The sequence below is a fragment of the Lepidochelys kempii genome, chromosome 1 (genome assembly GCF_965140285.1).
Source record: "Lepidochelys kempii isolate rLepKem1 chromosome 1, rLepKem1.hap1, whole genome shotgun sequence".
Classification (NCBI taxonomy): Eukaryota; Metazoa; Chordata; order Testudines; family Cheloniidae; genus Lepidochelys; species Lepidochelys kempii.
Window position 1 is genome coordinate 108,943,925 of NC_136380.1, and position 23,903 is coordinate 108,967,827.

Genomic DNA, 23,903 nt, shown 5'->3' on the forward strand with positions numbered 1-23,903 from the left:
GACAGTTAATAGACTGTGCCAGGGGTGAGAAGGGGAGGGGCAGAGCAGGGGCCACAGGGAAAAGGCAGAGCAGAGGCTGGAACAGCACGCAGCTGTGCAGGGCACCAGGAAATGTGGTGCCCCAAATTTCATGGTGCCCTACGCAGCTGAGTACTTTGCGTATGGGTAGGGACGGCCCTGCCCATGTGACAGCTTTGTGGCCCCTTTGCAATTACTATGATGGCACCAAGGGGCTGTAAGTCAACCATAAATTGGGCCCCCAATCCATAGTGACATTCCCCTGGAATCTCCAGGGACACAAGGACATTCCTATGATGTCAGCACTTTAATACAAATCTTCCCTGTCTTTGTCCTATTGGTCCGTTTTCCTCAATTCCAACTCCATTGGTCTCCTTAACACTTCGGACAAAATCCTGCAAAATGCTGAGCACCTTCGTCTCCTACTGAAATGATTTCAATAGGAATGGAGGTCATTCACACCTCCTAGGAAGTACTCAGTACTTCACAGTATTAAGCTCTTTGATCTGGAATTATTGCACAGGTCTCATGGGTCTGCAAACAAAAATTTTCTATGCCCATGACACATCCACATTTTTCAAGAACAGATCCTCTGCACAGTCTATCCTACCAGACCATTCCCGGAAAACATGCCGAAATCTACTATTTGTTTTGCCAGTGTGAATCAGAGCACATTTTGAATGATACATTACTGTGCTGTTTGATTTTTCTCCGATATTTTAACATGCCTATGGGTGTGATTCAAGTCAGAGTTTGGCCCAAAGATTTAGTAGCAAAACAACATTCTTTATCTCACTAAGGTTCGTAATGGGAAATAGTATTTTAGTTTTTAAAATATGAATAAAATTTACAAAGAGTAAGACTATGATGCATAAGGGCTAATGTTACTCCATTTTAGCACAAAGCAGAGACACAGTCCTCCCAGACCACAACACCCTGATCTTTCATTTTCTTCCTTGCTTCACCTGTCATTCCATATATTATTCCCAAATATAGCCATGTTGATTTCGCCAATGTTTCTATCTCTAATAATCTTGTATCCGCAAAAAGAAAAGGAGTACTTGTGGCACCTTAGAGACTAACCAATTTATTTGAGCATGAGCTTTCGTGAGCTACAGCTCACTTCATCACTGTAGCTCACGAAAGCTCATGCTCAAATAAATTGGTTAGTCTCTAAGGTGCCACAAGTACTCCTTTTCTTTTTGCGAATACAGACTAACACGGCTGTTACTCTGAAACCAATCTTGTATCCCTTATTCTTAATGAGCTCATGAAGTAAAGGAAAAGAAACAAACAAGTTACAAACAGAAAAATCATATAATTTCCTTGAAAAGATTGCAGCATTTCAAGCATTTCTTTGGGATAATTCTATCTAATCCCCGGCCCACCCTTCCACAAACACATGCATTTTACAGAGTTTGTTTAATTACAACTAACTTAAAATTTATGAGTTTTGGAACTAAATCATTACTCACACATTCATCCATATATTGCAGGGTAGTCAGAATTGTTTTTTTCTTATTCCACTAATAGATAACAGATTTGTCATTGCCATAAATGGGACACATAGTTACCAGTACAATATGCAAATTCCTGGGATGTTTGAGACATCTCTCTCTTGACTTCCCCTTCCTTTAATATATATACTTTTGCACACCAATAAATTCATTAATATATGAACTTCCTGATCATATAATGCCTCATCAATCAATACCAGCATATTTCCACAATCCTACTTGAGTTTCAGTCTTAAGAAACAAATACTTTTAGACTCTAAACACTTATTGTTATGAGCATTAGACTGATACTTATGGTACACAATCAGCATGCAGCTATGCAGCAAAAATTAGCACACAGTCAAATTAGTTTTATTCTCCAGCTACAATAGAACCATTTTAGCTGCCTGGAGCAAATGTATTCCAAAAGTATAAACCATTTTAATTATTTGTTCTGAGCTAAGCACCTTAGGAAATATGCTGAACCACAGAACCAGCTACAAATAACAAAATTACACGTTTTTTCCAAAAAGGCATGTGGTTATTGCTTTGAAGGAGAGAGATTTAAAAGTGCTTAGTATAGGTCTAACTCTGCTCTCAAGTAAATCAATTTAACACCGAGCACTTCTGAAACTCCCACCATAAGCATGTATATAAACAAATAATGTTTACATGAAAACAACCTAAAATGTGTTCCATTCCACTAAACGTTTTGACATGCCTGATCCATTAGTAGAGTGGTTCAGTATCAATGCACTGTTCTAATCAGTAGAAAGACTGTAACGGAAGGCACCTTAGCTGGAAGAAACAGTTTGATTGTGTTGGTGAAAAACTAGACCTCACATGTAGTTAGAGAAGACTATAAATTCCAAGGTGGTTGCATTGAGAAATGGCGGGGCAGAGCAAAAGGCCCAGAACAAACTGCTCTTTTTTGATAATGTTAGTTGCCATGGGTCCTGACCCACTAACAAAATACTGAAGAACAACACTAAACTTCTGGCAGCTTTTAAAAAGTTCAGTATTAAATCTAGAGCTCATCTGAAGTTTCCAGCAAATCTCAATACATATTTGAACCAGGGAGTCTCAAAAGTACGAGCCTTTCAACATAATCCTTCCTTAACTACCTTCACTTTGGAAGCTGGCAAGGTTCTTCCCATCTTTATTACCCAGACTCTGACCTCTTCCTATTGCTGCTGTTGTAGATTAACTAGTGGGATGAAACCTTTCTCGTAAAGGGGGGCTCAAAAACCCTGGTGTATCTCCAAAACTAGTTCCCTCCAGAAGACAAAGAACATTTTGTACACTATTCACTTCACTTTATCTCTGCTAGCCCATAAGAGTACAAAGGACTTTCCTAAACCATTTCCAACAACTTTAGAGTCCACTACAAAGTGAAACCTGAATATAACAATTGGGGCCCAATCCTGCAGATCTTCCACTGATTTCAATGTGTGTTTTACTCTCATTGAAAGATTTGCCTGCTAGCTGAAGCTCTTTGTGTAAAATCTAAACTTGTGACTTTTCATTTTAGATAAAATACTGCATAATATGGACACAGAAATCTAATATTATATATTATCGAAATTATATATTATATATTATCTAATATTATATATTACATAATATCGAAATCTAATATTATATTATTATTATTCCCAGCAAAAATTATAAAAGCACATCATAAAGGACTACATTAGCACAAAAGAGAAACCAACAGTGATGCACCCACTTAGCCCCATGTGTGCACATTTGATCACCTGACTAGCATTTGTGGTGGCTACATTCTAGGAGCTGATACTTGAAGGGGCCCGGCACTAGCTTTTTTAGGGGCGAAAACATAATTTCTGCATTTTTAAAACTTCAAAGCTACTCCAGGTTCATTTGTTTTGTCTCCTTGAACAGCCATTACCTTGTTCTGTGGTTTCAAATCTCACACATTAAGCAGGTCTTGGCTTAGCCAATTCCTGGACAGGAGACCTTTAGGGAAAACATAAATGCGACAGGAAGTTGTATTAGTGAGTCAGCTGGCGGTACCCTTCTCTCTTTTAAGTACTGAACCAACATCCCAGTGTAACATTAGAAGGATATTGTGTTGTTAGAGGTGCTGTATATGGATCAGATGTAAAACCGAGGCCCTGATCATTTGTGAATATCTGAGATTTCACAACCCCTTTCTTCAAGGATAGGTGTGTTAACTCTAATATTTTGGCCAAATACCAACTCTAGAAATTATATGCTACTGACTCAAACTCCTCCTAGAGTTTCAGTTGGGGTCAGTATTTTTCTTCACTTCTTGACGTGAATTTGTGTGCTCAGTGCTGTTAAACACGTTGCTGCATTCCACCTGTAAGACAGTGTCTCCCGAGGTGCTTCAAAGCTTAGCTGTTTCATAGTTGTCTGCTCTTCAAGATCATCAGTTGTAAAGGTGCTATATAAATGTGAAGTCTTATTCAGAATGAACTACAATCCTTCCAGTGAGGATGACAGTACCTACACTTACATTAAGTTTTTCATTGGTAGAACTTAAAATGTTCTACAAAGTATTATTATTCCTACTTTCCAGATAGGAAAGCTGAAGCACAGAGAGGTTAAGTTACTTGTCCTTGAATCCCTTGACAACTTGCCCCATGCTCAGTCCACAAGACAACTGTCCTTTCAGCATGTTACAGGTTGGCTGGCCCCAGTAAATTAAGTAGATCCAGCTCCCCTGTGCCAGAACAAGCGCTCCCATTTGACCAATTAAAGAGGGCAGGGCAGCTCCAGAAGGCTACAAGGAACCAGGGAGAAGCTGAGAGAGACCAGATGAGGGAGGGTTGCTGTAGAGCAAGGACGGTAACCTTTGCCACACGGCTCACCAGGGTAAGCCCCCTGGCGGGCCGGGATGGTTTGCTTACCTTCCGCATCTGCAGGTTCAGCTGATTGCAGCTCCCACTGGCCACGGTTCGTCGCTCCAGGCCAACGGGGGGCGGCGGGAAGCAGTGGCCAGCGGCGGCCAGCACATCCCTCGGCCCGCACCACTTCCCACAGCCCCCAGCTGCACTCCACTGGCCTGGAGTGGCGAACCTCAGCCAGTGGGAGTTGCGATCAGCCAAACCTGCAGATGCGGTAGGTAAACAAACCGGCCTAGCCCGCCAGGGGGCTTACCCTGGCGGGCCGCAGGCCAAAGATTGCCGATCCCTGCTGTAGAGCATTGGTTCTTAAAGGAAGGCTGAAGGCAGGAAAGTAGCAAGAAGGGTTTTCTGGCTGGTGTCCCCAAGCTAGAGAGCCAGAACTGGAGAGGGCAGAAGGCAGGAGAGCAGCAGAGGGGGTTTACTGCTGGCTTCCAAGCTGGAGCTGAGGGATGGAGAGGGCTGAAGGCACGGGAGCAGTGGAGGAGCTTACCTGTTGATGTCTGAACATCAGAGAGTTGGAATCAAGGGGGACAATGAGAGGGCCTGGGGAAGTGAGGGATGCTCCTCTAGTAAATATATCCCAACAGAGAGGCTGTAGCGGTTCCTGTTGGGAAGAGCAGTGCAGCTGAACAGGACAGGGTGGCTGTTTTGGCAGGGGGACAGAGGAGGACTGACAAAGAGTCTAGGTATGGTGGAAGGCACCGGCATGTAGTATGTAGGGCATCAAGGGATAAATTGTTAGGATTTTAATGACCGCTTGCACTGAGGTGATAGATGGACTAAGTGTTGGGAGTTAAGTTCTGGACCATTTGCACAATGTTTTCTAATAGACCTGCCCCAAGAGGGGGTACTATTGAGGTAAGAGAGCCTGGCGTGGAGCCCTGGGATTGACAGGGGAAACTGAAGCAAGCAAACGGGTCGTGCAGTGGCCTGTTGCATGAGGGCATTCCAGTTGGTGCTGCCCCTTAACAGATTGTATTGCAGAATTTCTCCCAACTCAATTTACCATGCCTCTGGGCTTGGGGAGGAGCCGGGCTCATGATGCTGTTTTTGTTGTTAGCGACTAAAGGGAAAATAGAATGTTTGAAGTAAAATGTTTCAGGTATTCAGTAAAGCCTTCAGGAGCTCAGTATAGGAAGCAAAAAGCTCAACTGCAATCTATTTTGCAGCAAGAGGCAAATTTGATGGGAAAACATCTGAAACAAAACAACATTGCTATGGCCTAAAGCCCCATCTATCATCCTAGTGCAGAAGAAATTGAGGAGTGAAGCATAAATGATGGAAGTCCTATTACTAAGGAGTTAGCAGATTTACCTGAAGATAAGGAATGAAAATGTGAGGAAAATGGTGGAGAATCATCCAGTTTTCCAGGCAGTATAAAGGAGAATGATGATAAAGAAGAATGTGGCTCACCAGAAAAGAAGAGAAATTATAAAAAAAAGAATCGGCCTCACATGATGACAGAAACAGCAGTGAGAAAACCTGCACACCACAGATCGTAGTGGTGTGATCCCAAACTTCACCAATATTGATCAAAATTGCATGAATGGACAAAATTGAAGATATGACATTTCCAGTGAATGAGCAGAAGCAACACTTCTCAAAGTCACACTGCGAAAGAGTGCTCAAGAATGGTAAGAAACTGAATCGGCATTGGCTAATTTACTCAAAATCAATTGGCAAAGTGTTCTGTTTTTGCTGCAAAATATTTGACAAGAATGCCAAATCGTTGCTTGCACTTTTCGGGTACAATTATTGGCACAATGTAGCTGATGCAACATGAAAAGTCACCCAGTCATTTTATGGCCTACTCCAAACGGATGGAGGTAGAGTCCAGGCTCAAGCTGAATAAATGCATAGACACAGAAAGCCAGCACATTATTAATGTAGAAACCCAGCATTGCAGGAACATGCTCGAGCGTCTGATCTCAATTACCCTCGTCTTTGCAAAGAATATTTTGGCTTTCCAGGGCTCATCGGATAAGTTGTTCGCTGAACATAATGGTAATTTCCTTGGTTTGGTATAGCTCCTTGGGAAATACAATGATGTCCTGCATGAGCACCAACGTTGAGTAGTTCATAAAGAAGCTATGGACGATTACTGCAGCAAAACTATTCAAAACTAATTGATTGATTTTATGGTAAGGAAGGTGCTTGATAACATATTGATGCGGCTTGGCAAAGCGAAATACTGGGCCATAATAAGAGTGCAGTCCCAACATTAGTCACAGTGAAAAAGTGTCATTTACAGTAAGATTTGCTGACGACGAGGATGGCTGTATCCAATAAAGGAACACTTAATCTGTTTCTAATCTGTGGACGACTCTACTGGAACAGGCCTAACAGAACTGTTTATGAACATTTTGAATGAGTATAAAATAAAACTTCAGGACTGCAGCGACCAAGGCTAAAACAACAGCGCAAACATAGGGAAGAAACAGCAGCATCCAGGCATGGATCCTTGTGCTGAATCCAAGAGCTTTCTTTGAGCCTTGTGGCTGCCATTCCCTCAACCTGTTTGTATCAGATGCAGCAGCATATTCTTTAGATTCAGTATCTCTCTTCAGAGTACTGCAAAGGATATATATCCCATTTTCAGCATTAAGTATCAGGTGGGAGATCCTCATAGACAATGTTACAAATCTAACCATGAAGACACTAAGTGACTGGGAGAGACACATTGACAGAATAAGGCCAGTGAGGTACCTAGTGACTGAGGTTTATGACACCCTGATGGAACTGACGCAATCAAGTAAAGCTGAGGCCAGAATCTGTCATGAGGCACAAAGCCTGGCAAACCAGATCAATGACTTCAAATTTCTGGTCTCGGTTGTGATTTGGCACAATATCCTGTTCCAAGTAAACGTCTTATGCAAGACATTACGAACTCAGTTGATGGACATCACAACCACTGCTACTTTGATAAGAAGCTGCCTGGATTTTGTTGTGGCCTACAGAGACAATGGATCTGAAGATGCCATCACTGCTGCCAAAGAAATGGTGGAAAACATAGGAGTTGAGCATGTCTTCAAGGAAACTCGTTTCATCAGAAAAAGAGACAGTCTGATTACAAGGGCAGAGATGAGGCGATGGGAAACTGGAAGAAAAATTCAAGAGGGAGTTTATTTGCTCGCTTGTTGACACTGCTCAAGTGTCCATCAGAGAAAGGTTAGGACAAATGAAGCACCACAAAAAGACCTGGGGGGGGGGGGGTTGTATTACCTTAATAAGTTGCTGGCGGACAGGAAAACACTCTTTAACAATTGTACGGACCTTCACCTGATGCTGACACATGAGGAAAGTTTGTATGTCAATAATAAAGATCTCTGTGTCAAAGTGTACAACATCCATCACGTTTTGCAACACAAGAAGCACTCTCCACTCCAAGTTCTCCAAATCATTCATGATGCAGAGCTGAAGGACGCTTTTCCTAATGTGTGGATAGCTTTGAGGATTCTGCTTAAGCTGCAGCCACATTCGTGTGTGGTGAGCACAGCTTTTCAAAGCTCGGGCTCATTAAAACATATCTTTGATTGATGAGGGCCAATGAGAAACTACCATCACTTGCTATTTGATTGCTTGAAAATGCCATTGGCCAGTCTTTGGATCTCTCTGACACTGTGCTTCAGTTCACGAGGTCAAAGGCGAGAAAAGCGACCTTTTGAACTGAAGGACTAGGGTTAACATTCTAAGGCTGTCACCTACTTTAACCCTGTAACAATTTCTTGATGTTAGTGCATTTCAGTTGTTCTTAAAATAAAAAAGTTTCTATAACCTTAGACAAAACAGTTTTTTTTATTTGCTTATATATGGCATGAATAAATACAGATTTATACATCCTAGTGTGCAAACTTATTGTCTTATATGACAAGGATAAATCATTCATGCAAATCGTGCATCAAAGTCATGAAATGGGGTACAAATTTCATAAAAAATAAAGCATTCAAAAGTTTAACAAATGGAGGGGCTGCACCGAAGACGCTCCTCGCCTGGGGTGCCATTTGGTCTAGGGCCGGCCCTGCCTATAATCAACGTTATAGTCTCTCACTGGGACCTCTCCCTTTCTGCTATATCTCATGAGATATGGTGACTAGAATGAAACACAGTATTCCAGGTATGGCTAAGGCACTGATTTATATAATGGCCTTACAATATTTTCAGTATTTTCCCCATTTTTGTAGATCATAGTATTTTGCATATGTGCATATTTTGTTAAACCACCACTGCACAATGAACAGAGATTTTTTTTTTTTACAGATGCCCAAGTCTCTTTCTCCCAAATGGCTATAATTATCTTAAAACCCAGTAGTATATGAGTAATTCAAAGTATTCCTTCCACCAAATCATACTATGCATTAGTCAACAATTTCATCTGCCATCATGCTGTTCATTCACCTGTTTTGCTAATTCCGTTATATCTTAAATGACACAAATTTCTTAAATTAGTGAAAATTTGAAACTCTTGCCACCTTTCTGCTTACCCACCTTTTCCAGATATTAATAAATGTATTATACATCACCAGTTAGGTATAGTGCTTCAGGAAAACTTTTGCCATGTTGAAGACTGCACATTTATTTGTACACTTTATTTTTGGTCTCTTGGCCAGTTTTTGATTCCTGACAATACTTTACCTCTCAATCCAGGGCGATTTAGGGGTTTGTTTTTTTAGCTTTTTAAAAACTGTTTTAAAATCCCTTGTTGTTATGGCAGGGCCTGAGTTGGTGTGTCCTGGTCTGTGAGGAGATTGCTTCTGATGATGAATTAGGAGAGGTTGTGAGGTTGTGTGAAGGCCAGAAGAGCGGGTTCAGGAAAGCTTTCTTTCAGGATGGGGTCTCCTTCAAGTATGGATTATAGTTGTTTGATGATACCCCATATGGGTTCCAGTGGTAGGTGGTAGGTGACAACTAGTGGTGTGCTGGCAGAGAGGGGTTTATTTCTGTATTGGAGCAGGTTTTCTCTGGATATTTGGGTGGCCCATTCCAGGACACACCAACTCAAAGTTACACCACATCCTGCCAGAACAATAGACGCAAAACAAACCTGCAGACATATATATCTCCACTTCTACAATGATCAACACCCCGCACAACACACCTTTCAGGATCCATGTGGCCTACACATGCCAGCACAACGTGGTATAAGTCATCCAATGCACTAAATGCCCCAATAACAATTACGTGGATGAAACAATCACTACACTCTTGAATGAACTCACACAGGAAAATGATAAAAGACAAAAACTCCCTATCACCTGTCGGTGAACACTTTTCACAAAGCAATCATTCTATATCTGATCTATCAGTCCTCATGCTCAAAGGAAACTGGACAACACTGGTGAGCCTGGGAGCTTAAATTCATAACTCTGCTAGACATTAAAAACCATGGACTGGACAGAGACACTGGATTTACGGTTTATTACAATAATCTGTAATCCACTAATCCCCTCTTTTTGTCCTATAACTGCAAAGGTGTTAAGGAGCCACTCTACCTTGAATGAAAAGGAGTACTTGTGGCACCTTAGAGACTAACAAATTTATATAAGCATAAGCTTTCGTGAGCTACAGCTCACTTCGTCGGATGCATCTGACGAAGTGAGCTGTAGCTCCCGAAAGCTTATGCGCAAATAAATGTGTTAGTCTCCAAGGTGCCACAAGTACTCCTTTTCTTTTTGCACTTACAGACTAACATGGCTGCTACTCTGAAATCTACCTTGAATGGTCCCTTAGAATATGTGCTAACTACTTATGCTAAACAAGCTTGTCTCTCTTAACAACAGAAGTTGGTCCAATAAAAGATATTACACCTCACCCACCTTGTCTCTCTAGTATTCTGGGACCGACACTGCTACAAGTACAGTGCATACTCTTAGCTTCCTAGCAGTCAAGTGTAGACCCATTGATTCTCACAGGCTCGTGCTTCTGATATACACTTGTATATGAAAGTATTTCTTGGGGTTTTTTTTAGATCTTTGACAATTTCTTCCTCAAATTCCCTCTCAGCCCTCTTGAAAACTTCCATCTTAAAAGTGCTCTCAAATACACAAAGTAAACAAACTGAAAAGGAAGGAGAAAAATATATTCTCTTTTATCTTTTGATTATCATCATCTAGTCTCAATAGTATTTTTCTCCTTCCTTTTCAGTTTGCTTACTTTGTGTATTTGAGAGTACTTTAAGTACTGTCTACTTCACTGTTCTGTTGATGATGCACAGCCTTCCTCAGGCTCAGCAAGAGGCTTTATGCCAGAAACAGTAGCAGCAAAAGTGTGCACAAACAGATAGGAGAGAAAGATGAGTGGGCCTGAGCTTATTCTGATCTTGACTAGTATGGAGTTCCACAGTCTAGGACCCTCCACTGACATGACACTACACCCACTCTTGAGGGCTTCACCTTGACACCAATGTTCCAGCATCTGAGTGCAGCAGTGTTAGTGAATCATGAACAAAGAGGCAGTGTAGCCTGAGAAAGTTTAGGAGCAGGACCAGGACTTTGGACTGGACACATAAGCAAATGGCCAATAAGAGCACAAAGCACTTGTGCTCCAGTTGGAGTTTCTATATGCATGATCACCTGATAAATCACAGGTAGAATAAGGTGTTTCTCTCCATTGTCTTTACCTGATTGTCAAGAAGCACAGGTGAGATCTAATAAGACCCTAAGGTTTCTCAGATTCTAGCCCATATCTTAAATATATATGATGTAGAACAGATGGCTGTAAAAGAGTTTCTGGTTTATTGGCACTCAGATACCACAGTGATCAGTCTATATAGACTAAAATAGGCTGATGCAGGGCTGAGATAGAAGGGACCAGAACTGAGGTTTTGTTTTTTTAATATGTGCAATGTCCTATTTTACACTTTAATATTAGTGTGTCTGAGTTCTCTCTTCAGTTGAGGGCATTTCAGTGTTTATTTACCTTCACTTAATTGTTCATTTCTAATGTTTAAATTTAAAACACTGTAATGTTTATTGGGATAGATAAATAGATATGTTTTTACATGACTGTTTAGTTAAAGCTAGAAAAGACTAAGTTTTATATCTGCTTAAAACATTGTTTACCTGTTTGTATACATCAAACAGTAACGGCAGGAAAGAATGAATGAATATTTTATATTTTATTTAGAGTACACTTGCCTTTACTTTACTGCAAGTCTATACAGATTTGAATTAAGACACCTTGAAATGGCTCCCACTATCCTGAATACAGAAAGGGAAAATTTTCAGTCAGGCATTAAAATTCCTGTCATTTACTAAACCCTAGGGTTGTATATATTGTAAGGTCATATCTAGTCTACAGTAAGACATCTATTCCAACTATTTTATTCTGTTGGAAAGTACCTTCTTCATGAGTATTTTTATTGGCATACTTGGCAACCTCTAGTCATAGAAAACAAAGGATAAAGGATGGTTATGATTCAGCTGTATGTAACACTTTTGTTAACCACATTAAACTTGTAAGGGTGAGATGTTATCATACAGACATTACCATGATCGTTCTCAGCATTAATGAAAATTACTAAATTCTGTGTAATGTAATACATAGTAGTTATTTAATAGGCTGTGTTCTGCCACCTTACTGATTGTTAGACCATTACCTTGCTACACAAGTAGCTCCATTATACACGAGAAGTAAAGTGGTACTAAATTTGGGTAAGGATGGTAGAACTGGCCTTTATATTAGGATTAAGCTATAAGGCAATATCATCCTACTGACCCCAGATATTTCAAAATCATGAGTGGATATTATGCATTCCACAAAGTTCAGTATGAGCTAAATCATGGAATTTTGGCAGAGTCTTGAATAAGGGGTACCACCACCTCAGGTGAAGCCCTGGAAGAATTATGATTCATAATCACACCTTCTCCTAGGGTACCACATTTGCACTGTGGGAGGGCTGCTGTTTAGGGGGAAAGGAAGGGAAGAAACTTACTGCACCTTTTAAAGGGGTGCAGCTTACTATCTCCTCTAGAGCAGTGGTTCTCAAAGCCGGTCACCTGCATGTTCAGGGAAAGCCCCTGGCGGGCCGGACTGGTTTGTTTACCTGCTGCGTTCACAGGTTCAGCCGATCGCAGCTCCCACTGGCCTCGGTTCACCGCTCCAGGCCAATGGGGGCTGCGGGAAGCAGCGTGGGCCAAGGAACATGCTGGCTGCCCTTCCTGCAGCCCCCATTGGCCTGGAGCGGCGAACCGCAGCCAGTGGGAGCCGCGATCGGCCGAACCTGCGGACGCGGCAGGTAAACAAACAGGTCTGGCCCGCCAGGGGCTTTCCCTGAACAAGTGGCGGACCAGCTTTGAGAACCACTGATCTAGAGCAGTGCTACTCAAAGTGGTGGTCCGCAGTCCGGTGCCAGCCCGCGAGCCATCGGCTGCCGGTCTGCGCGCACATTGGAAAAAAAATTGCCGGTCCCCCACATCAGATAGCTTGAGAAGCACTGCTCTAGAGGATCCCTACTTCCTCCTACTTTACTTCATGGCTGCATGAGGGCTAGGAACAATGTAGTCCTTATGCACTCTTTGCAGCTCATCTGCTCATTGTCTAATGCTCTACCTTAACATTTTTTATCTTGCCTAACTGTATTCATGTATGTCAAAGACTTAAAAGCAAGCACTTACAGTGTTCCATGCTAAGTGAAATCTCACAATTGCCCATGATCATTTCATTTCTCAGATTTTGTTCTAGTCTTCTAGACTCTAAGATGTAGATAATACACCTACAAATATCATTTTTTTAAATGATGACAGTTAAAGCACAATAATGTTTTGCCATAATGACCAAACAAAGTAATTCTTTATAAGAGCTGGTTGAAATTTTTCCATCTAGATTGTTTTTGTATGGAAAACTGAGATTTTGAAAAATTTTGCAGACAGCATCTACTTCTTGTGGAAAAATCTGACTTTTCATTAAAAAGCAAATCTTTTCAAGTTTCAATTTTTGATTAAAAGACAAATGATTTTCCTTTTTCTTTAATTTTCTGAAGGAAAAAATCCATTTTCCAACCAGTTATACCATAATCACCATTAAGTCAACATCTGGAAAGAGTTATCACCGTGTAATACCTGAGACACTGCAAGAGAAGATGGTGGTGGTGATAATTGATAAATATTTTACTTTAATACCTTTGACTGCATTTGTTACTGTATTCTTTACAGGTCTAAGATATTGCATCATAAGAACTCTTGGAATATTAATATAATTCCTCAGAAAATTCTATATCACATGACTGAGAAGGATTTCAGCCCAGACAATTCAAATGAGAGTAAAGTTCTTACCAGCGCTGTCTGTGTCCAATCATTCACTTTCTACATTGGCTACTGCCTAAAACAGTTGTTCAGGTTATAGCCGCCTGTTTAATTTTAACATTGGACCTGCCTTACAAGGTGCTGAGGACTTTTTTAATGGTAACTGCTATGAATAATAGGAACAATTATTCATCTGAGCTACACCAAGTGACATCAATGGAAATTTTGAGAAAGCAATGGAGCAGACCTTCTAAACACTTATGAGGAAAGTCTTTCTTTTTTTTTTTTTTTATGATGTGGCTTGTTGAATCTTTCTTTGTTTAGTCTAGTCCTATAAAAGGAACAATATTCATAACAGAGTCTATGCACAGTAAATGGCTGTTGAGAATAAATGTCTGTTTAATAGCCTGAAAAAGCTATTTATTGTCACATGTACTCCTGCACTCTGAAAGAGTGTGTGAGCAAGTAGAATGAGTCCAAAGCAATTTTTTAGAACATAACAGAGAAATTATGCAATTATATTATAATAAAAACCCACATGTAATGTAATTATAACATCTGTAAAATATAAATTCATGACTAATAATAACCATATGTTATATAAACTAACATATGCAATCCCAGGAACAATAATTATTAAAATAAAATGAGTAAGATACAGCTGGATGTTACAGTTAGTCTACAGAGCATATAATCACAAATATTTATGGTTGAATGCTACATTACTTACCTGCCCTCATATCAATAAAACCACGAAGAAGATAAACAAATAGCACCAAAAAATCCTTACAATTTGTTGGGTCTGTCTTAAATGAAATAACCTTAAAATGAATGCTTCTTTTAGAAGGCCCACCATTTCTTATCAGCAAGCACATATGAAAAGGCAAACATTCAGAAAGTGTTCATTTGCTCTCATGTTAAAAGCTTTTATGTCTAATTTCAGCCTGAGGTATTTTTTAAACAAATTAATAAATCCTTGACAACAGAGATTTAACATTACGTCAGTGTCAACTACATTGGTGGAAATAGCACTACCCTTATAACATTTTGGGCATGCTTTTATCATTTTTCTAGTCTACCTTTTCCTGCCAACTTAAACAGTAATACATCTGGCTCTTAGAGAAGATCTAGCTTTCATTAAGTCAATAGCAAAACGTCCACTGAACTCAGTGGGAGCTGGATTTGTATCATAGAGAAACTGCTAAATTCACTCCTGATGTACTGTGGGTGGGAGCATCTCCTTCACTTCACTGAAGTTCAGTGGCACTGCATCTGCTGATACTAGTGGCAATTTGCCCCATCATTTAAAAGTATTGAGACATTAAGTCCCATTTCAGAAAACAGAGAAATGCAGCTGTGGCTTTGACTAGACATCAAAAAAGCAGCTAGGATTTCTGTATCACAGTGATTTCTCAGATAAATAATACAGTACTAATATAAGGAAACAGATTTACTTCACCAAAGAAAAATGCAGCCTTGAGGGTGTTGCAAATGATAACCCTTGTGGGTTCCATAAAACAAACTAGTTCTGTAACTTACTCAAGGGAATAGTCTCTCAGCCTGATCTGAACACATCTTAACTAATCCCTTGTTTACAGTTAAGTTCTCCTTCTGATTTTGGAATAGAAACTGATCTTACTGGTAAATTTAAAAAAAAAAAAAGCTCGGTTTGCCAAAAAAAAAAAAGAAAAAAACAGCTTTGTGGGTTGGCATAGAGCACATTTGGGTTCTAGTGCCGTAAATAAATGCATTTAGTAGAGCCATCTGACAGGGCTCAGGGGGAAGCTGACCATGCCTTTTAAGTTGAGGCATGCAGTCCTGCCATTAATTGTATTGCTGCCCATGCCTGTTCACAGCTGGCTTTGAAGCATGGTTCTATTGTGTAAGGTGACTATGTAAGAGCAGCCCCCTTCTTACTCAGCACCTAAGCTGCTTCTTACAAGGATGAGATAGGTACCTGCTCACTCCATGCAAAACAGAAACAGGAGATAGTGGTCCCTTCCTATTAACTTTTAGCCCAGTGGTTAGCACACTCACCTGGGATGTGGGACTCTCTCAGGTTTAATCCCATTCCCCCCCGCCCCACCTCTGCCTGGGTTGAAAAGATTTGAACAGGGGTCTCCCACAACTCCAGAGACCACTGAGCTATGAGACATTCTGATGTGGGGATCCATCACTCTCTCCTGTTGAAGCTATTCCACTTTGGATAAATAATTGAAGAATAATTGAAGCCAGGGGACTTTGGGTTTCCTACCTCCCAAGTGGATGCCCTAACCACTAGGCTATAGAGTCATTCTCTCTCTTTTTCTCTGGCCTGATAATTATTTCTCCAAAGTGGAAAAGCTTCAGGAGAGATGGAGGGAGCCCCACATCAGAATATCCAATGGCTCAGTGGTTAGAGCACGCTCCTAAAAGGAAGGAGACTTCTATTCAATTTCTCTCTCCCTCATGGAGAGGGCAGAATTTAATCTACATGTCCCACATCCTGGGTGAGTAGTCGAACGACTGGACTAAAAGTTATTAGGTGGGTTTCACCGCTTCTTGGATTTGGAAGGGGCCTAATCTGGTAGGTAACCTTTGAGTACTCCTACTAGAATGGGCCCCACAGACAAGATAAGTGGAGGAGTGCCTATCTTCCCCTGCATTGTGGATCCCACTGGGGCTTAGGTGAGATATCAGTGCCCAGGTACCTAGAATGAGGCAGTAACACACATGCCTAGAGGCAGCAATGTAGGGACCAAAGAATTTTTACAGCAAAAATGTAGGTGCTGAGTGAGTTTAGGCATCTACAGGTTTAGGCTATATCTATACTTACAGCAGTGTGTAGAATACAGACAGCACACGCTCACCTAGCACAAGTGTAAATAGCAATGTAGATAGCAAAACGTTACTCAGGCAAGTAGAATAGAGTGCCTTACCCTGGGGTTGTCCAGGAGCGTATGTACCCCACACCACTCTCTACATGCCCAAGCAGCCTCCCGCATTTATGCTGCTATTTTAACAGTGTAGTGTCCCACTGCTTGAGCCTTTTCCAACTGCAGTGAAAGGCTCCTGTCAGGTGCAAAGGCTCCAGTAGCTCCCCACTGCAAGAGGCTTTCACTAAGACAGTCGCTACACATGTAGTGCAGGGGTGACAGAGCCTTCCCAAAAGTGAGCGGGTCTGGGGCCCCTGCCCCCGAGGCCCCTCATTGCCCCTTCCCCCAGAGGTCCCTCCTTTTCCCCCAAGGCTCCGCCTCTGCCCTTCCTCTTTCCCCAGAGGCACCGCCCCCAGCCAAGCCAGAAGCCGGAGCGGGGCTGGGAAGCCCGCCCCCCTCACCTCGGGGTGGAATGGGCTGGGCTGAAAGCAGCCTTCTGCCCATATCCCCACCCCCTGGATTTCCCACCCAGGGCAGGTGGAGGGACCCAGGCTCCACACAGCTGCTCGTGTGCCTCTCACCCCAGCCCAGCTCTGGGTGGGGGACGGGGCCTTGGAGCTGCAGCCCAGCCAAGGTAAGAGCTGCACAGGCAGCTGAGGGGAGCTGCCATAGACTCTCCACCTGCCCGCGGTGCAGGGGGCCCAAGAACAACCCCTGGCCTGTGTCCCTGCCCTCTGGGCCCCCACCCAGGGCAGGTGACGCGTCCGTGCTGAGGCGCCCCACAGCTGCCTGTGCAGCTCTTACCCTGGCCGGGCTGAGGCTCCAAAGTCCCACCTCCCAGCCAGAGTCGGGTCAGGGTAAGAGCTGCATGCGCAGGTCTGGGGAGCCAGTATGGAGCCACGGACCCCCCACCTCCATCTGATCTGGTCGGGGAGTTTGTGGGGCAGGGCCAGGGGCCAGGGGCTGCCCTCAGGCCCCCCGCTCTGTGGACAGGTGGAGGCTCTGCACGGATCCCACAACTGCCCAGGCTTCTCAGCCGGGCTCCACCAGCTGCTGGCCTGGCCAGGGGGTGGGGCCTCGGGGGGAAGAGAAGGGGAAGGGGGTAGGATCCACCAAAAGTGGGAGGGTTATTGCGCCACTAGTGTAGTGACTATACGCTACAACCCCCCAAAAGTGTAGATATAGCCTTAGAAAGTAGCGGAGATGGGGTTTTGTGGATCACAATGGTACCTAAAACTGTGACATAGGCATTTAAGACCTTTTATGGATCTACACCTCAGAACTTATGTCAAATGTGCAGGACCACTAGGAAAAAACAAAAAAAGTTCTTTACTTGTAAACTGAGCACATTTGATATGGAATCAAAAACACAATAACCAAACAGCCAATTTCGCAGTCATTTTTTCAGTAGAACTGTATTTTAAGCATATGCAAAGCAGTGGACCATTTGGGGCCCTGCTCATTTGAAGACCTTGAGTCCCAGGCAAGCATTGTAGTTTATAGGCCAGCTCTATCAATCTCTACAGTTGTAAAAGTACAGTCAACCATTCCCATGGGTGTGGTAAATAAACATCCAGACATAATGATTGATGGCTTAGTGCCCAGGAAAGGGAAGCCCAACAGCATCCCTATCATAGTGAGCCCACAACAATGCCCTTATCCACTAGGACAGCTTGCTTGTGTCCTATAATAAAGATACCTATACCAGTGAGTTGGCTCAATGAAAAGCAGCTGCCTGGGGCTTAACTTTTATCTGGTTAACAGAACTGCAGAAATTTTAACTTCCAAAGCATGCTTCTGTTTCCTTGTGGCATGACACTTGCCAGTTTATCTTGCGCAGCTAATGCAATGTTGAAAGAAAGGCTAGTTAATGAATGAAATTGAAATCATTACTAGCTTTAGATTACCTCAGCCAGAGTCATGAGGTTAGTAGAACAACTTACCTTACATTTAGAGATCAATCTCAGAGAAGCAATTTGCTCATAGAGTTCTATTTACACAAGAACTCAAAACATTTAAAATATAAAAGTGAAATTATTGATTGTATTAGACATTTGACAAGTTGGAAGCTTAAAGACAGATTCTCATATCTTTAAGAATATCAGACCTAGAATGCCAATGTGAATTGATATATTATATTTTATAACATAGGAATGAACTAAATACTGTCCTGAGATGTGGGGTGGCGGGAGAGAGTATAATGTCAAAATGATGGGCACATAATGGAAAAGGCCTATCGATAAACTACAGAACAATCCCCGAATAAGCAAGAAAACTTGCTGAGATTCTGGAACGTAGTAAATCTGCTATTAGCAGATAAGCAGCATCAGATAAGAAATCAGATTTCACTGGAGTGTATTTTCCTTGCATTTGGATTGATTCAAGACATAAAACTTCTACATATCTTTAGATGTCAACATAACTAAACAAAAAGTGAAACCCTATATTAAATCTGTGAAAAATAAGGAGAAATATTCCTTATTTCCTTTCTAATTAATTTACCAATACTAGATCTAATTTTCTAGCCAATCAGAAAACAGATCATGTATAATCATATGCCCATCTTTAGTTATCAGAAGTCTGAAGCCTTATGTAACAAGAACTGAACTCAGCTATTATAACATAGAACTAAAATTAGTACAAAAAATCAAGGAGCTGATAAAAAATGACTAAAGCAGAAGAATTTATTAATCAAATTTACTACACACTCTTAGGGGAACTGATTCCAGCTTCAACATATTTCAAGAATGTTAAGAAATTAAGTGTCCTAACTTGAGGAGTTTGACAGCTGATCCCAGAAAAAGTTGTATGATAAAACGAGTTACATGAGGAGACACCTTCATAGCAAGTTGAACTGGTTGCAGCTGGAACTTTTGTTTTTGTTAGGGAAAGACTATGGGGAGTCTGACCAGGAGAACCTTTCTCTGTTGCCAGCCATGCAATCTGATATCTCTACTTCTTCAGCACATTGCCCCTGGCAGGAGGTAATGATGAACTAGGAAAGCAGCCTGTACACAGATTTGGGTTCCCAGCTTTATTTTTAAAAAAATCCCACCCTTTTAATACATGGACGTAGTGTGTTTTCTAACCATTAAGCATGCCCCTTACGTTTCCTCTGCAGCTCCAGTGATCCTCGAAAAGGCGTGGGAAAGCGAGGATACTGGAGGTTCCACGCAAGTTCCTTAGGAGTAACCAAGTGGTCCCTGCTTCGGGGCCAGCATGGACCATCCCAGGCTCGGGATTACAGTGAGAAATTTAACCTACGTGTGTGTGTAGCCTTCAGAGACTCACACAGGACGGCTACTGCACTGACAACCTTGGCTGCGTGCCTATGAGTCGCAACATGTTGCTACTTCTCTGTGGGAAATGAACACTCACAAGCCGGGGGGGGGTGCCTCGGAAGTGAGTGAAAATATCCCCCTGAGTACATCAGCACAGACGCGGGAGCAGATCGACCAGCAAGGGGCACCTGCATATCCCCGCACCCGGGCGGGCAAGAGCAGCCAGAGGAGAAAGCCACCTTGCTGCTGCTGCTGCATCACTTTTTAAAGCGAGGTCCGGGCTAAACCGGCGGGAGCCGGGGGGCACTCAGCTCCCGGATGAGAGCCCGGCTGCCCCCTGTGCAATCCCATCCGGCCACACTGGCCTCTCTCTCTATCCCCTTCTCCCCCGTCCACAAGTAACCGGGGGCGCCTCGCCCCCAGGGTCCTCACTGTGTCCCGTCCGCCGAAAGGGTGGGAGCGAAGCAGCACCGGGCCCGCCGTCTGGCCGCAGGTTTGGCCCGGGGGCTTCTCCGGGAGGGGACGAGGGCGGCGTGCTCCGCGCCGCGGTACTCACCGCCGCGGACGCCTCGTCGGGCTCCTCGCTGAGCAGCAGCGCGGCCAGCACCAGCCCCACGCCTCGCCACAGCCTCATCGTGCGGCTCTCCCCGCGGCGCGCCCCGCGCCCGCCGGAGGCTCCCAGCGCCCGGAGCGGGGAAGCGCGCTGCCTGCTCAGCGCCTGGCCGCGCGCAACTCCCGGCCCCTGCGCGCGTCTCTCCTCGGCCCCGGCTGCAGCGCCTCTAAAGCCAAAGAGGCGAGGGCTGCCCACATCCCCAGTCTGTGGGCGGCTGCCGCTGCCCCCTCCCCTCGCGGGCGGTGGCTACTGGGAGGAGGTCCGGCGAGGCTGCCCAGTGTCTCGTCCCCTCTGCGTCGCCCACCTCCGGCCGGCCAGTCCCGCTCCTCCGGAGAAGGAAGGGGGCAGTCTCCCGCCTCGCCCCACAAAATCCACCCCCACGCGGCGGGCTGGGAGGACTCGGCGGCCGGTCTGACTCCAGCCCCTCGCCTCGCTGCTGGGGACCGGCTGTGGAAGGGGCATGCGCCCGGCCTGGGAAGCCTAGAGAGGTGGGAGCGGAGGGGTGAGTATCGGGCGCCCGCGGGGGGAGTGGGGGAGAGGAGGAGAGCCGGAGCCGCTCAGCGCTGCTCTGATCGCTGGGAGCTCACACCTGGGCTGGCCCGGGTACCGGCGCTCCCGGCTGGGAGAGGTTTGGCGTGCGCTCGGGGAGCCAGCTGAGCGGAGCCTCGGGTCGCCAGCGCCCCTGCAAAGGGCAAGCCTGTGCCTTGGGACGCGGCGGCCGCTGCAGACAGCGGGGGGTGGAGGGGCTGGGACTCCAGCGTAGCGTTTCCTTTCCAAAGCCGCGTTGTAGCTCGTGCGTCCCCCCAGGGCAGCATTCGCGCCCTCTCCAGAGGTGTGCCGCTTGGGGAGCGCCCCTTGCATCGAGCCGCCAGGAACGCGGAGACGGGAATCGCTAGGTGAATGGGAAGGACCTAGCTCAGCCCATGTAGCCTAACTCCCGTGTGCACAGGGCTGTTCCCTGCATGCAGTCGGGGTGACCTGCACATTCCTTACTCCTCATTCACACTGGATTTCTCCCTCTCGCTCTGGATCCAGGGGCTTTCCTGGGACAGGAGAGCTTTGCCGCTGGGAGCCCCGCACAGCATGGGAGACGAAGCAAAGATGAGAAGCTCGCGGTTCCTCCTCTCACGTCGTGCCCTTTGGCAGTAAGTAGCTTCCATCCCCTCCATTCTTATTTCAAGTAGTTGTTATGATGGGCACTTCTAATGATTGACAAAATGCGGACAAAATTCTCTTCAAATGTAGGGCAGGGACCTTTTCTTCACAGTAGCCTGTATAGCTATATCACACTCTCGGTGCTACAGCAATACAAATTCTTAATGTTGTGTTTCTCCTTTCTGTACAGGGCTATGCAGGTCGTGCTGCTCTTGGTGTTGACCTCACTGTTAACTGGCAGAGTAAAAGCTGTAAGTTAAATGTCTTGTCCCTTTATGAGAGGAGAGAGAAGGGAAGGGGGAAAACCCACAGCATTTTTATTTGAGGTGCTATAGAGTTCAGAAATTGCATTCTTCTTTCCTAAATGCCTGATCTAGCTGTCATTTCAATTAAAAAGAAAAAACAGCCAGCAGATCACTTACACATTAGCATCTTCAATAAAATGTATAACAGCCCCAGAGTTCAGCTTCCTTCACTATACTGGATTGCCTTTTGGGGCTTTCCTCTTTCCATGATTACACCTGTTCAAATCAGATTATTTGTTAAAGCAATAACAAGTCATTACAAAAATTAGCCCAAGATTATCTTTAGGGCTGTCGATTAACTCATATGATTAACGCAAAAAAATTAATTGTGATAAATAGCAGATTTAATCGCACTATTAAACAATAGACTACCGATTGAAATATATTAAATATTTTTGGATGTTTTTCTACATTTTCAAATATATTTGATTTCAATTGCAATACAGAATACAAAGTATACAGTGCTTACTTTATATTATCTTTATTACAAATATTTCCACAAAAAATGATAAACAAAAGAAATAGTGTTTTGCAATTCACCTCATACAAGTACTGTCGTATAATCTCTTTATCGTGAAAGTGAAATTTACAAATGTAGATTTTTTTTGTTTCATAACTGCATTCAGAAACAAAACAATGTAAAACTTTAGAACCTACAAGTCCACTCAGTCCTACTTCTTGTTCAGCCAATTGCTCAGACAAACAAGTTTGCTTACATTTGCAGGAGATAATGCTGCTGCTTTCTTGCTTACAATTTCACCTGGAAGTGAGAACAGGCATTCTCATGGCACTGTTGTAACTGGCATTGAAAGAAATATACATGCCAGATGCGCTAAAGATTCATGTGTCTAGGGTGACCAGATTTCCCATTTTTATAGGGACAGTCCCGTTTTTTGGGACTTTTTCTGATATAGGCGCCTATTACCACCCACCCCCTGTCCTGTTTTTTCACAGTTGATATCTGGTCACCCTACATATGTCCCTTCATGCTTCAAGCATCATTCCAGAGGACATGCGTCCATGCTGATGATGGGTTCTGCTCAATAATGATGCAAAGCAGTATGGACTAACATATGTTCATTTTCATCATCTGAGTCAGATGCTACCATCAGAAGGTTGATTTTCTTTTTTGATGGTTTGGGTTGTGTAGTTTCCGCATCAGAGTGTTGCTTTTTTAAGAATTCTGAAAGCATGCTCCACACCTCGTCCCTCTCCAATTTTGGAAGGTACTTCAGATTCTTAAATCTTGGGACGAGTGCTGTAGCTATTTTTAGAAATCTCACATTGATACCCTCTTTGTGTTTTGTCAAATCTGTAGTGAAAGTGTTCTTAAAATGAACAACCTGTGCTGGGTCATCGTCCGAGACTGCTATAACATGAAATATATGACAGAATGCAGGTAAAACAGAGCAGGAGACGCACAATTCTCCCCTCAAAGAGATCAGTCACAAATTTACGTAACATTTTTTTTTTTTAACAAGTGTCATCAGCATAGAAGCACGTCCTCTGGATTGGTGGCCGAAGCATGAAAGGGCATATGAGTGCTTAGCATATCTGGCATGTAAATCCTTGCAATGCCAGCTACAAAAGTGCCATGTGAACACCTGTTCTCGCTTTCAGATGACATTGTAAACAAAAAGCAGGCAGCATTATCTCCTGTAAATGTAAACAAACTTGTTGACTGAGCGATTGACTGAATAAGAAATAGGACTGAGTGGACTTGTAGGCTCTAAAGTTTTACATTGTTTTATTTTTGAATGCAGTTATGTTTTGTACATAATTCTACATTTTTAAGTTCCACTTCCATGACACAGAGATTGCACTACAGTACATGTATTTTTCAATTCACCTAATACTATTTCTTTTGTTTTTTTACAGTGCAAATATTTGTAATAAAAATAAATGTAAAGTGAGCACTGTACACTTCTTATTCTATCTTGTAATTGAAATCAATACATTTGAAAATGTAGAAAACATCCAAAAATATTTAAACAAATGGTACTCTATTATTGTTTAACAATGTGATTAATTATTTTAATCGCTTGACGGC

The 23,903-nt window shown here is 43.2% G+C and overlaps 2 protein-coding genes across 3 annotated transcripts in view; one reads left to right on the top strand and one right to left on the bottom strand.

Annotated features, from left to right (window-relative positions):
• The window catches only part of COL4A1 (collagen type IV alpha 1 chain), a 209,576-nt gene extending 188,553 nt beyond the window's left edge, over window positions 1–21,023 (bottom strand). The window contains exon 1 of one of the 2 annotated variants that reach the window (XM_073349693.2): window positions 20,337–21,023. In XM_073349693.2, coding sequence (XP_073205794.1) covers window positions 20,337–20,414 — 78 coding nt within the window. In that variant the 5' untranslated portion in view covers window positions 20,415–21,023. The remainder of the gene's footprint in view (window positions 1–20,336) is intronic. The other variant, XM_073349702.2, reaches the window with a different exon arrangement.
• The window catches only part of COL4A2 (collagen type IV alpha 2 chain), a 249,308-nt gene continuing 245,032 nt past the window's right edge, over window positions 19,628–23,903 (top strand). The window contains exons 1-3 of the mRNA XM_073349678.2: window positions 19,628–20,895; window positions 21,429–21,538; window positions 21,739–21,799. Of these exons, the coding sequence (XP_073205779.1) occupies window positions 21,477–21,538; window positions 21,739–21,799 (123 nt within the window). The 5' untranslated portion in view covers window positions 19,628–20,895; window positions 21,429–21,476. The remainder of the gene's footprint in view (window positions 20,896–21,428; window positions 21,539–21,738; window positions 21,800–23,903) is intronic.